Source organism: Bolinopsis microptera, chromosome 10 (genome assembly GCF_026151205.1).
Source record: "Bolinopsis microptera isolate Bmic1 chromosome 10, MBARI_Bmic_1.0, whole genome shotgun sequence".
In the NCBI taxonomy this organism is placed as follows: Eukaryota; Metazoa; Ctenophora; class Tentaculata; order Lobata; family Bolinopsidae; genus Bolinopsis; species Bolinopsis microptera.
The window spans coordinates 5796821-5812228 of record NC_087081.1 but is presented as its reverse complement, the minus strand read 5'-3'; the positions used below and the strand labels follow the sequence as shown (position 1 = coordinate 5812228).

At 37.8% G+C, this 15408-nt stretch overlaps 1 protein-coding gene across 7 annotated transcripts in view; it reads left to right on the top strand.

Annotated features, from left to right (window-relative positions):
• LOC134822316 (nucleolar protein dao-5-like) overlaps nt 1-15408 on the top strand; it is a 43760-nt gene that overhangs the window by 12762 nt on the left and 15590 nt on the right. For 6 of the 7 annotated variants that reach the window (XM_063833299.1, XM_063833301.1, XM_063833300.1 and 3 more), the window contains exons 2-4: nt 354-488; nt 5742-6113; nt 6388-6574. In XM_063833299.1, the coding sequence (XP_063689369.1) occupies nt 354-488; nt 5742-6113; nt 6388-6574 (694 nt within the window). Of the gene's footprint in view, nt 1-353; nt 489-5741; nt 6114-6387; nt 6575-13464; nt 13573-15408 lie in introns of those variants that run through there. The other variant, XM_063833305.1, reaches the window with a different exon arrangement.

Below are 15408 nucleotides of genomic sequence, written 5' to 3'. Positions count from 1 at the left end.
ATATCACTTACGGTAATGATGGAACGATAATTTTCGGCTTTCTCTCTTTAAACATGTTCCAGATTTTGGAAGCTTCGTCTACTTGTCAGACAGAAAGTGTCTGCCTTCAATTTCATGGAAGTAACATGAATTTCCTGCGTCAGTGATCGCTTTGGTATTTCTAACTTGAGATACTTAAATTCATTTTATCTCTCATAATAATGACTTATAAGGGTATATTAACTGTTATAATATTGTGTTGTATTATGGGTGGCATTATGTTTATAAACGTGTATAAATACACTATTTTCATCTATAAGTATATAAACGATATCACCCTAACCTTTAAAATACTAATGTTATCGTTTATTTAGAAGGAATGAAGATAGATAGTATGCCGGAGGAAGTTACATCTCCATATGCAGAGAGAAGGTTGGAACGGAGGGCCAAGTCGAAGGAGAGGGCAAAGTCACGTGATAGAATCAAACAGAGACAAGAGGCATCTTACAGTGAGTACATTAATTGTTATTATGAAGGAGAAAGTTTAACTTGTAAGTTTGTTTGTAATTTGTTTTTAGTTTGAGCCATTTTATGAAGGGGCCTACCGTAAGGAGGCCAGGAGCAAGTTTTAGTCGGTTGGGAGTTTATTTGGTGCTGGTAAGTATCAATTACGCCTTATTCATAACACTAAAATGTATGAAGGATCAGAGCACTGTAGCAGGTGCTAGGGGTTTTACCAGTCCTTTGTGGTTCCCAGTCTAGGTAGTAGGTACTGTATACTGCTCGAACCTTGTAGAGAAGCTGCGATGTAGGGCGGTGATTTTGATGACAAGCATTATCTTACATGCTAAGTGCCGGCTGATCTGCCAGATTGTTCAAGTATTTGAACTATTTAGACCGTCCCTCAGTCCACTTAACATATATCTAGATAATATCAAACAGTCAAGTAGTGAGTAGTGTACCATCACAACACTCTCTGTACTACAAGTGAGAGGTTGAATATTTAAAGGAGCAGTGTGTATCACATGACACAATACATTGTATTGTATAAAGACAGCGCTACAATGTAACCATGTAGAATTTTAGATGTGTTGTCGAGCTGGACTTTTAATAGATTTTGAAGCATGCATGTGAATGTGAAATGGATTATCGTTCCAAGCTCTCCACAGATGATCAAAAGAGTGTTCCATGTTACACTGGCTTGAAGCCATATGGAATGTGGACCACTGGATTGGTTCATTGCCAAAAGTATATCGCGCCACAAGCTGCAAGCCAAGATAATCTCATTAATCAAGGCCTACTCGCAGTGATGAGAACTTTTGGGAGTCAGCCAGCACTTTTGGGAGTCTGCCAGATTGGGTGTTGTGACTTTTAACACTAGCCCCGGGCCCGCCAAAAGCTCAATAACACATAATTATGATTAGATTATTATTAATGTTGTTACATTATATAATATCAAAATATTTGACGAATATAGAAGGGCATAATCCAGTGAGTCCACAGGAAATTCTTGACCTTTTAAGATTTTGGTTATTTGGAGCGGGATTAAATGTTGTTGTGAAACCAGCTTTTTTTTTGCCGGTACCCTTAAGGGATTTCAAGTCAACTTATAAAATCAAAAAATTCACACACCAAACAATATCTCACTCCCATCGGGCAGAAATTAACCTTTAATAAATCATAGTAAGTAAATGTATAGTCTATAGAATATGCGTATGAAAACTTAGCCTAGTTAAATAAAACCTACTGGTGAGACTTCCTTCACGATTGCTATTCAGCAATGTATGGTCCAAAAATCATCACGGGAAATTATATGAGTAACAATCCCGTTGGCCATACTTCATCAGATCTCAAAAAGTCTGCACTTCGAGTTGCTATACCAAATTTGAAATTCAGCGAAATCACGCACTTTATTCTAAACTCTTAAACTCAGCCCAATTGCACACAAATCAACAAAGAAGATAACAGATTAATCTGAGTTAATTATCTCTTATATGCATTCACTACACTCAAAACTTTTCCGTCGCTAATATAGTGATACTTCGACGGTTCAGCAGATATTTTCTCCTTTAATTGAGCTACGAGTTTTTTATGTGTTGCTTGTTCCTCTCGGTTTCTATCTGGAGCAACGAACCAGCTGTGGTAGGTTGTACAGAGGGACTTTTTCAAATGATTTGCTCTCGAGAGAGCCTCTTTCACTGATTCGTTACTATTCATAGTCACTTTGATTGGCCTCGGCCTACCATCCTCCCGTTTCTTCACACCGATACGATTAGCAGCTACAATATCAGAGTGGTTATTGTGTTGCAAAATCTTGTCCAGTACTTCATCTGCTAAATCAGCGGGGCACGTGGAGTAATCCTCCGGAACTCCGTGGACGATGAAGTTCCTGCTCCGAGCGTCGTCTTGAACAGCAGACTGTACTGCTTTCTTCACTGTCTTCAAAGTTGGAGCTTTATTGTCGCAGTTTTTCCTGGCAATTTCGCTCCATGTCTTCATCTCCGTTTTAATCTCAGTTTGAACAGTCTCCTGCACAGATTTTAGCTGCTCTCTCTGCACTTTTATCAGTTCTGACTTAACATAATCGATGGTACCGGCTGCAGATTTGCATAAAACAATGTTACTGATCAGTGATTTGGTTAAGTTCTCAATGAGTTTTGCCATTGTGTCCTTGTTACATTTCATGAGTGCTGCATGATTCAGTTCCTCAAATTTTTCAATATTGACAGCGTTCTTCGCAGTATTTGCAGTATTGACAGCTTTTAAAACTTTTTCCACTGATGAATGCAAAGCTTCCTCTTGTGTGTGTAGATCTGCTACGTTGAATTCCATTGTCAATTGTACAACAAACGGGCTGTACAGCACGGTGCTGTGTTAAAGTTGATAAAACAGCTGATAAGAGACGATTTAAACCGTTGCATAAGCTAGATAAAATGATTGCTACTGGAAAAATAATCTAAGTAGTCAGTAAGTTCTGACTTAGTACTGAGTAAGTAGTCAGTAAGTTCTGAATTAGTACCGAGTAAGTAGTCAGTAAGTTCTGACTTAGTACTGAGTAAGTAGTCAGTAAGTTCTGACTTAGTACTGAGTAAGTAGTCAGTAAGTTCTGACTTAGTACTGAGTAAGTAGTCAGTAAGTTCTGACTTAGTACTGAATAAGTAGTCAGTAAGTTCTGACTTAGTACTGAGTAAGTAGTCAGTAAGTTCTGACTTAGTACTGAGTAAGTAGTCAGTAAGTTCTGACTTAGTACTGAGTAAGTAGTCAGTAAGTTCTGACTTAGTACTGAGTAAGTAGTCAGTAAGTTCTGACTTAGTACTGAGTAAGTAGTCAGTAAGTTCTGACTTAGTACTGAATAAGTAGTCAGTAAGTTCTGACTTAGTACTGAGTAAGTAGTCAGTAAGTTCTGACTTAGTACTGAGTAAGTAGTCAGTAAGTTCTGAATTAGTACCGAGTAAGTAGTCAGTAAGTTCTGACTTAGTACTGAGTAAGTAGTCAGTAAGTTCTGAAAGAAAGACATTGTTACCTCTGAGGGGGGTATATTGACTGAACAATGAACACACCAGCTTTATCTCGCTCAAATTTTAGAATCTTATTCGAAAATTCGAGACTTTCTCACCTGTGGATTGTGGAATTACTGTGGAATTTGGAACATGTTGGACAGAGACTTGAAATTTTTGATAATAAAAAAGAATTGAAATGTAATTTTACACGGTACCATTCTTAATAGAATGTCTCCCGTGAAATGGCTGGACCCTCAATCTCACGTTACCTGGACCCACAATTCCTAATTCCTTAGCCAGGAATATCTAAATCAAATTAACAACCCCCCTCCGGAGGTCACATGATATGGGCCAGGAATTCTTTTAAACTTTTATTAAGATGATCTGCAATACTATTCATTACGGCATTAATAAGGGTCCACATCGCTGGTTATTAGAGTTCATTACTGTGCCTTTAATGTGTTGCTCCACATCAGCTATATTATATGAAACATTAGCTGTAGTGGAGATACTCTCTCTCTCTCTCTCTCTTTCTCTCTCTCTCTCTCTCTCTCTCTCTCTCTCTCTCTCTCTCTCTCTCTCTCTCTCTCTCTCTCTCTCTCTCTCTCTCTCTCTCTCTCTCTCTCTCTCTCTCTCTCTCTCTCTCTCTCTCTCTCTCTCTCTCTCTCTCTCTCTCTCTCTCTCTCTCTCTCTCTCTCTCTCTCTCTCTCTCTCTCTCTCTCTCTCTCTCTCTCTCTCTCTCTCTCTCTCTCTCTCTCTCTCTCTCTCTCTCTCTCTCTCTCTCTCTCTCTCTCTTATTATGGGCTGATTTCCATCGTGATTCTCTCTCTCTCTTATTATGGGCTGATTTCCATCGTGATAATTGCAGTGTTTATTAAAAAAGTGAAGCACTTTCTCGCAGGAGCTGTAGAATGTACACGTTTCTTGGCCACATACCAGCCAGCTCCCACATTGTTGTTCTTAACATTCCAAAGGTCATTCAGTCCTACACATATCGTGTTACTACGCTCATTATACACCAGCTGTTGGCTTCAAGCCAATCAGAATGCTGGGTTTAATCCACGTGGTGTTAAGCGGCCAATCACAGGAGGTTACATGGCAACCGACCAATGGTGTGCGGTTACCAGGTGACGAACGACCAATCACACTGGGGGCTGCAAATTTTGAAGTTGTTAGTTTTGAAATGTAATATAAGTTTTAGATCCAGGTTGATGGCATGGTGTGGTGAGATCAGAGGTACTGGGTAATGACTGTGTAGTGTGTACACGATATGTTGCTGTTTAGATATAAGATCACTACAGTGACCTATTGTTGGAATGATTTACAGCTTAGATAAGGGGGCATGGTATTAGCAACTTGTAGTCAGTGGCAGTTCCCAATTCAAAACGTCATCATCATCTTGTTTTATTATTAAGTCATAAAATGTGAGTCATAAAATATAAGTCAAAAATAAGACTGGTCTGAGTCAGAGATAAGGTCGTAGCAATATCTGTGAATATCTCGATCTAAGTGTGTGAAGGAATTGCAGCAACTTTGTCATCTGAGTGAGTGATAGGGTTGTAGAAAATTCTAGATCTCGAACAGATGGGCCAGATTTTAATGGCGCGACTTTCCTGACACCTGGTACCCCCACATTATATCATAAAGTAACTGTTGTACTGTGTGATTCATTCGACCGTGAACGCTTCATCTCTAAGGTTAGGAACTGAATACTGATCCAAGTGGTTATGTACATAATATCCGGATTGGAACATTATTTCACCCGGGATCATTACCAAGTGGTTATGAACTATAGTATAACTTTATAAGTTACACAGTGAAAACCTTTAGCTGGTGCTACCCATCAGCTAGTAGTATAGAGGAAGTAGTCGAGTGTCCGGTTTGTGAGCTATGAGTGCAATTATATGTGATTTATTCTGTTTCCAACAAATTCTAGAGACTTAGAATTTCTATTTAATTTCCTCGATCTCATTTGCCAACCAGTCAACAAGGGAACAGATCAGATGTATACGTCCTGGTCCCTGGATGATTTCAATTACTGTATCATTTCAGTAATTTGATTTCACATCATCGAAATGTAACAGGAATCAATGTTATCAAACGAGGACTGAGACATATGTTACGCTTTTAATCTATGACGGTTATAATAATATGATAATATTTAATTGTAGAATTACAAACCATTCCTTATCAACCCACTATATGAACGGTTTTTGATTTTGTTTCCTGTCTGCGTTTCCCCTAGACCTCCTCTTCTTTCAGAAAGTGTCGACACATACAAAGAAACAACAAAAAAGGAAACTTTCATCGAAGTTAAAAGTTCCAGCTACACCTCATCAGAGATAAAAACCAGCTTTTCTTCATCAGAAATAAAATCAACCCGATTAGACGACATCCTGAAGTCCGTGACGACGAGCCCGGAGCCACCCCGGAAGAGCATAACCAGTCCGGAATTACCACCCCGGAAGAGTGTAACCAGTCCGGAACCTCCCCGGAGGAACGGGAAAAGTGGAGGGGAAGCTCCTCCCCCTCCTCCTCCTGCACGGACTGAGTCACGTGATATAAAGCAGATTCTAGCTACTCACAGGAGTAGACCAAGGAGACCGTTAAACGACCCTGGACGCAATCAGAATGGTAAGTTATTGTTATGGGGGAGACAGTTGTTTTCTGTTTGCGATTCTAGAATTATTAAGATTTGACAATTAAGCTGTTGAAGGAATTGAAAAAAAAGAAGAAATTATTGGTACCTTTTCCCGTGTAAGCGTGTAAAACACTGAAATCATCGTTGATATGCGAACCATATTTGATAAGATACATCCTCGAATTCACAATTATACAAGTTGGTAACGACGACTTAATTTGTTTTCCAGATCACTACAAACACTACCCTAACCATTCTTTTACCCAGGAGCCTTCTCACCTCCTCCAATGTCTCCTGAGCCAGTGAAATCACCCGGACCAACCTACAAGCTACCCAAGAAAAAAGCCACACCCAAGAAAGTAGCGGAAGCGCCTCCTCCACCCATTGTGAAGCCTGTAGCTGTGGCTACTGTTAAAGCAGAGCCTCCGCCTCCGCCGCCAATGTCTCCTCCTCCGTGAGTAGCTGTTAATATTAATTGAAACTTTTAGGTGGTTAAGCAATATTTTATGGTTAAGTAGTATTATATTAAGAAGTATTAAAACTTGCCGACACCTAATAACTTAATAAATGATCGAAGATTTGCTCTGAGATTTGCTCATAACTACTGAAGAAAATTGCTGTGGTTATAGCTGTCTCGCCAACCCAGTAAAGTGACTGCGTGATGACTGTTTAGTAGAGTCGTTGTCGTAAACAGTTGTAAACATCAGATTCGCTTGCTTCTGTAGTTTTAGAGTTTTGCTTGTATCTGGATTGCTGAATTCAATATTATCCTGTCTTGCCTCTTGGATTTGTCTTAACAGTTGATCCTCGATCTGATCTGTCCTCTTTACATAACCCCACTCAAAAGAAGCAGTATGGACTGAACTAAAAAATTTAAAATGAAATGAAATGAAAAGGAGCATTCATTACATAATATTTCAAAATCTCGATGCTCTTTTGACTTTTTACCCTCATCAGTGCAAACGTTTAACCAAATAACTTCTTAGCTGTTTTGTATAGACACGAGACTGCGATTAGCCAATCAACTCACAAATACGCCAGTAAGTGATGACTCCATTCCTAAAATTGAAAAATCCGTCCTTTAATTCCGGGAATTTTAGCCGAAGTTAGTTGGAATGCTGGTCAGATCTACTTTCTTAGACCCCACAAGTGGCGGCAACGTGCCCTGGAATAGTGCACGTGTTTGAAATTGTGCACGTATTTGTAGTATTTGCAGTTCTAATAGTGTGGCTGACATGCAATCACTGAACCTCCATCTCACTGTCTCACTGATCACGTGGGAGCCCACGTGGGGATCTCTTAGTGTTGTGTTTGGGCAGACCCCGCGGACGTTATCACTGGGACACAGCTCGCTTATTCGGTGAATTAGATTCGGCAGATAATTCCGATACATCATTGGTTAATTTAGCCCACGTGTTGGTTAAATCCGCCCACGTGTCAGCAGCACAGGGCTGTGATTGGCTCACTTCCATCACGTGGTGTAGAGTAGAGTGAGCAGAAACACAGGCCGAGAAACTCGAGTAATCTTGATGGTCAGGCTGGAGTTGATGCTGCTGCGTGATCGTCCATCGCGTGTTTAATCATTGTGATAATCATGATCTTTAATGCATTGTTGTAACTCTGATATAGACCACCTTGGTCAGATTTCTTTCTTGTCTAGAAATTCTTATATTACCACATTTTACTACGTTTTATCACATTTTACTACATGTTTACTACTATACGTGTTTTAGACGAGTTTACCTGCCATTTCACCACCATGCTCCTCGTTTTACCTCTAATTTTTACCACTGTCCGATTCCGCCCTTTTTTATCTAGTCTCGTAACAATATTTCCCACACAATTTAGTCTATGAAGAAAACCAGCAAACCATCGCAAACCAAGTTTTTCATCTTCAATCTTCACCTCAGTTTTAAATTACTGTGTATTTCTTGTCTAGAAAGTTGTATATTACCACATTTTACTACGTTTTATCACATTTCACTACATGTTTTAGACGAGTTTACCTACCATGCTCCTTTTCCACACTTTGTTTTACCTTGTAAGCAATATTTCTCACGCAGTTTACTCTATGAAGAAAACCAGCAAACCATCGCAAACCATGTTTATCATCACCTCAGCTTATTACCGTGTGTAGAACGAAGCTTTGATTTGAAATTGTCACGTACTATAAAAGTTAAAGCACACAACGCAACTGTAAACCACATGTTTCACCTCAGAACAAATCTTTGTAATTTGCACTAGACGATCTTGTGACAAGCAACGTTTAATATGTATGATTTTACTCACTATTATTTTACTACTATTACCATGGTGCCATTCTTACTAGGCTTTTTAATCTTGATTGTAGCCGCAAAACATAACCTCTACTCGAACCGCCGGACCAGTAAAGAGTAAAAATTGGTTTTTTGCTCTGTTAAAATGTTTTGGGAGACATCAATCTACATATCTTGCATAATGAATACATATTGAATTATTAAAATAATTCAAATATTTAAGAAATGCTCAGTGAATATGGGTGGTACTCTGGTAATGCACATCATGTTTATATATGATTTAACAGCTTACGAAACACTTTAACTGTCATATTTTAACTTTCAGACTAGAGCATTATATTTTCAGTTTTTGTTGAATTCAATTTTTGTTGAAACCGATACGTTTTATGTATAACTCATTCGTTGTTTGATTGCGAGAAACATTGATCTTGATTTACGTTTCATGTTGTTACGATCGTTGTTAGATTGCGTAGCTTTGCTATTAAACAGTGATTCCGTGGATTTGTCGTCATTGATTGTTGATTGTCGTCATGTCGACTAAATTGCGATCCCAATTCCCACGCTTTCACTTCTTTCCCCTCCCATTTACACCAACCATATAACCTCACCTCTGACATAACATTCTACATAAACCTTATATAATAATATCTGATACGGCTTTCTCGCTACCAACCACCTTATGATCTTAGTACTGCATAATTCAAATATCAGGCATAACTGAAGAACTGAGTATTACTACAGTGATTACTAAAACTATTTAAAAGGTTGCTCTTTAAATTGGATATATCGGTAAGGTGTTTGAGGGGAAATAAACGTAACCGGTAACGTCATTAAAGATCGCATGTTGCGTAGTTCACTATGTTACTCAGTGATCTTCAGGACTTCAGCAGTTTAGTAGCATAACGTTTTAAAGAGTTTGATGTGTTGCTAGAGGATTTGGTGCTGCTTCTAGTTCTATGCTCCTTTATTTGACTTTAGGTTTTTATCCGTCTGATTTATTGAATCTAGGCCTTGTGTTTAAGCTCACTAACCTAGGCCATGGCTGTACTTTTTATTTTGTACTGAAGTTTAACTTAATTCAATTCAATTTATGCAGGGTTGACTTCCTCAACTTGGTTTTCAGTTATTCTATTTTAAAGTGTTTGGTGTTCCCCTCACTCCTTATATTACTACTAAATACTTCTATACTATAATACTAATTGATCGCGTTACAAAGCTGCAGGAATCTTTGTCTTCAGTACCTACCCAAGTAGGTGGATTAAATTTTATAAAGAGCTTAATAACTGCTCCTTTATAATGCTTCCGCAGGGAAGTCAGGAAGTGTGCTAATACCGCGGAAACTAAATCACATTTACGACTGTCCACTACTATACTGTGAGTACTTAATCTTATAGTCATAAAAGTACTTGTAATCGGACATTGCTTTATACTGCATTCCTTTTATTTCTCATGAGCCTACCCCCTCACAGCGACACTCATTGTATGAGTTACATTGTTACCTTGGTCACGTGACCTGTCAAGATGTTGCTATAGTTTCCGTTGCTATAGTTGTAGTTGTTGTTACCCTTCTTTATGTGTCACAAGGCGACTGTAGTTGTACCCTTTTCTTTTGTATCTGTACCTAGTCCATAGTGACCCCAGATTAAATTAGCGCCTGACCTTTGCTCCACATATTGCTCAATATGTACAATATAAATGCACGTGTAAATGAGTTGAAAGTGAAATTTAAAGTGATTATATCAGACATCAGCCTCATTAATAAGCTTGATCATTGCTAGTGATCTAGTTTAAATAGTGTGCTCGGTTGATCGTTTAAGTAAGTAGAGACCTCGTGCAATTTTCTAGATATCAAACGCGGACTTTTTATGTTCAAATCAGTTTGGTATTAAATCTGAGATATCTGCTTATTCACTCGGTTTGTAACTAGTATCAACCCTGTTTGCAGTACAGACCCCCCAGAATATTCTACAGAACCCAATACAACGAATGTAGAGTACTCACTAAATAATGAAATGTACAGACCTCAATAAATATCATAATGAAGCAAAGTAAGTATTTCTTGAACAAAAGCCTCCTCTTATTGGCTCGCCACCAGCACCACGAGATCTGTAGATACTGTTGCTATCAAACCTACTACCATTAGCAAAAATTCTCTCAGAGATCTACAACTATAACGTTAGGGCCCCCCGTGATATCATGGATTATGAGCCTGAGGTCACGTGACTATGACGTCACCAGACGTGCTATAAGTACAACATGTGCCGTAGTAGTTCTGGTAAGTGTGCCCGGTGACTTACTTACTACTTAGTGGCATGGCAGATAGGTACCATTTGTAGTTTTACTAGACGCACTGTAGATGGGAAACTTACTTATTTACATTAAATATTTGTCAATTGCAATTTTGACCTTATTATAGCAGCCAGGGACCTGTAGTGGGTACAGTAAACCATTTGTAGTAGCACTAGACAAATAAGTGTGGGTGTCATTAGTTATATTAATAGTTGTAAATTTAATTAAAGCGCGGTTTAGGGACCGTTTACATGACGTTTCTACGACATTTCTATTACGTTTTGTTTAGCTCAGGTCACTATTAAGTAAGCTTATTGCTTTATTGATGCAAAAGTTAAACGTACATCAACATGTAAGTTAATAATAAACATTGCAATTAATTAAACGAAGCAGTTTCCAGAAGCTTTTATCTTTATAAACTTAATCCCCACACTCGATGGTGTTGTGTTTTGTCTTGTTTTCAGTAATATTATTCGTTAACAATAATAAGTAAGACTAACGAACTGCGCTCCTTAAATCCTAAACTAATGTCTTTACACATCGCAGAGCTTGACTATAATAGCTACAGCACGTGTCGAACACGAAACAACATCCCTCGCATAATCGCATAATCGCATAAATGTTAGTTAGTTATCCCATCTTCCCATGAGTTCAAACACACGTACAGAAAATTATTTTTAGATATAAATAAATAAACATAATTACAGATTTTAATTCCATCCATATCATGATCGCATAAATGTTAGTTAGTTATCCCATCTTCCCATGAGTTCAAACACACGTACAGAAAATTATTTTTAGATATAAATAAATAAACGTAATTACAGATTTTAATTCCATCCATATCATGATCGCATAAATGTTAGTTATCCCATCTTCCCATGAGTTCAAACACACGTACAGAGAATTATTTTTAGATATAAATAAATAAACATAATTACAGATTTCCATCCATATCATGATCGCATAAATGTTAGTTATCCCATCTTCCCATGAGTTCAAACACACGTACAGAGAATTATTTTTAGATATAAATAAATAAACATAATTACAGATTTCCATCCATATTATCATGATCGCATAAATGTTAGTTATCCCATCTTCCCATGAGTTCAAACACACGTACAGAGAATTATTTTTAGGTATAAATAAATAAACGTAATTACAGATTTCCATCCATATCAAGATCGCATAAATGTTAGTTATCCCATCTTCCCATGAGTTCAAACACACGTACAGAGAATTATTTTTAGGTATAAATAAATAATCATAATTACAGATTTCCATCCATATCATGATCGCATAAATGTTAGTTATCCCATCTTCCCATGAGTTCAAACACACGTACAGAGAATTATTTTTAGATATAAATAAATAAACGTAATTACAGATTTTAATTCCATCCATATCATGATCGCATAAATGTTAGTTATCCCATCTTCCCATGAGTTCAAACACACGTACAGAGAATTATTTTTAGATATAAATAAATAAACATAATTACAGATTTCCATCCATATCATGATCGCATAAATGTTAGTTATCCCATCTTCCCATGAGTTCAAACACACGTACAGAGAATTATTTTTAGATATAAATAAATAAACGTAATTACAGATTTCCATCCATATCATGATCGTTTATTGAATAATACAAAATATTCCCACGCTTTTGGTCTGGGATTTACTTTACATTAGTTACTAACAATTTACTTTATCCTCCTGACTTTTATACTGAGTAGGCACTAACGATGTTAATTAAGTTTTCTAGACTTTTCTACGCTTCAACTATATTATCAATTATGTAGTGTTATTGTAACTGCTCAGTTGCTCTTTTCCCGCTCCTAACGGAAGTTTTCTTTATCAATTTCTACAGTCTACATTAAGCCGTGTCGTTTGCTGGTGGTTGTTAGAAACAGCGCACTGTGCACTTTGACCTTGATTATTTGACATAGTGCCCATTTATAATTTGGGCACAGCTTAAAAGCAAGAACAATGCACTGCGTGTTTAAATATCTCAAAGAGGCATAACTGTGCATGAATTTCATGATCTAATATATTTTAAACTGGTGAAAATGCCGCTAATAATCGATCTTGTGACGTGTTCCCTCGACTTACATGCACTTTATGGAGTGACGACTTTCAATATATTGTTTCTTTGAAGTTCTAGCTGATATAGTTCACTGTTCTGCTCTTTTGTTGCGGTTAACCTTGAATAGAAATGAATTGTCATGATTCGTCTAGTATGAAATTCGTGGACACCAGACTCGGTCATCGGTAGTGCTGCAATATGATTGATTTGACATTCAAATACGTTTCGATCCTGCAAGTTGAGAGGTATACTGCCTGCCGAATCTTTGGAAATATACCATGATTGGAAATGAATTGTCGTGGTTCATTTTAGTATGAAATTCGTGGACCACGGAGGTCGACCTTACTGCTATAATATTGGATTTGATATTTTCTTGCGTAATACATTACGATCTTGCAAGTTGATAATTTGATATTATCCACTGAATCATTGTAGTTTTTGGAGGGAGTAGAATGACTAAAATCTGTTGTTGATTGAATTCAATTAATTAATAATAAATTGAATTCAAATAATTAATTCGTTCAATTCATCCCTAATTGGTGAACTATGTATCCTAGTATTAGTATTCTACTAACAGTCTCACGATATGATTTGCTGCATCCTTAATAGTATCAACTATAGTTTATTTTATAGCTGACTGTATTTACCGATAAATTGCTGAATAAAACTGTGACTTTATTTATTTACTAGTTCTCGAATGTACCATCATGTGATATGAAATGCCCATACTTTCCCCACTCGAGGCCGCACTCATCGGTGTCGCTTTAAAGCGCACTTCTTTGCACAGGAATTATGAGTAGGTGTTTCATAAAATGTTTTCTTGTGTTTCAATATTATGTCGTCGGGAAATATATTGTTTTTACGAATAGTTTGTTCTTGTTTTGCTGACTGCTGAAATTTAGTTTCGACTTTTTGTTTTTTACTTCAACCCGCTGATCCTTTTGTTTGCATAATCAGATAATCCTATTGCTATGCGAGATAAATACTTTAATTTGTTCTGTAATCAGCTGGACATAATGGGGTTTTTCATAGGTGATAATAAGTGGTATCTATTTCAGTCAGTTTAGGAGGGAACTTAAAACTTACACTCACGCACGGAATAAAATCCACTTTATCATTCGAGTCAGATCATCCATAATCTTAAGTTTTAAGACCACAACACTTTAAAAACCGTAAAGTTTTGAGACATCGATCTCTCTGGAATCTAACCCTCTAGTCCTTCCCACCAGCAGCCCAACATGAACGAAATCCAGGACCTAGAAGTCTCCATCTGCGGCACCACAGTGCCCCTCTACGACGCGCACCCGCTCTCCCCTCCCGTCCTCACCTTCATCATGCTGCACGGCCGAAAGTCATCACGTGACCTCTTCCTGGATACGATGAGAGAAATGCAGAATGTTGGACACAGAAGCATAGCTGTGGACCTTCCCACTGGCTCTAAAGTCAAGGACAAGGGAGCGTTTATGCGCGCACTGTTATCCGCACTTCTTGTCACGGATAAACCAGTTATAGTGTCAGTGTCGTTCAGCAGTAACTACGTGTTACCTTTATTAGAGTGTGATGGAGTGAAGGGGTGGGTGGGAGTATCACCTACTTCTCCCCCTCCTCTCACTGTCCCCACCCTCCTGATATACGGAGAGTTAGATGTCAAGGCTCGACCTATTTGTGAGAGGATTCTGAGGGATCCGGGGAATAAGGGTCACGTGACTTGTGTTATGTTTAGAGGGGTGGGCAAGGTGGACCATGATCCGGTTACTGAAAAGGGCAAGTGGACCAAGGTGCTTAAAGAGTTCTTGATGGATCTGTGATAGATCTGAGTTGTGATGAAACTGTAATTAATGATCTGTGATGCACCTTTGATGAAGGATTGAGGGTATTTGGTTGAGATATTCAAGTTGGACTGATATGAATTTGAGATTGTTAGAATATGAGGTTATCAGAAAATTGAGGGTTTGTAAAGATTGGGAGATAAAACATCTGAGGTAAGACAACTTGACTCTTGAGGACCTTAGAAGGTTAGAGTTACAATGAAACCAAGGGCTGGTGACTAGGTGATTCAGAAATTCGTCGAAACCTTACTGTGAAGCTTTAAGCCGGGCGTTTGACCTCTATTGATCATATTTGTGGTACTATAACTGAGCCCTACATTTCACAGTGGATCATGTTGATAATGATAGTTCTGAAAAATACTGACACACATTTCAGTTGTTTAACTTTTTGTCTCCTAGTGATTTTTGTTGTGCTGTGCTGTCAACAGTGATTTAATTATGACGCATAGTATAGTTATTATGTATAAAGAGCTCATTCATTTTGTTTTTATGTGCACGATTTTGTTTAAATTCTACATGTTAACGTTGTTTAAGGAAATTTCACGATAACGAATTATCGGTATTCAACGCCTTAGTTTTCTTACCTTCGGCCACTAACGAATGTGTTAAAAACCTGAAAATTTCCCTTTGAGAATGAGGTGTTTTAAAATATCCGTGTGAAAAAAAGAAATCCAATACCGCTTTTCATTGTTTAAAACTAAGATAATACAAAATATATGACGTTATCGGCCCGAAGTTTGTCGTCGTAAAATAATAATATTTTGCCAATCTTTTGCTTTCGGGCAGTTGGAGTGATGCCACTC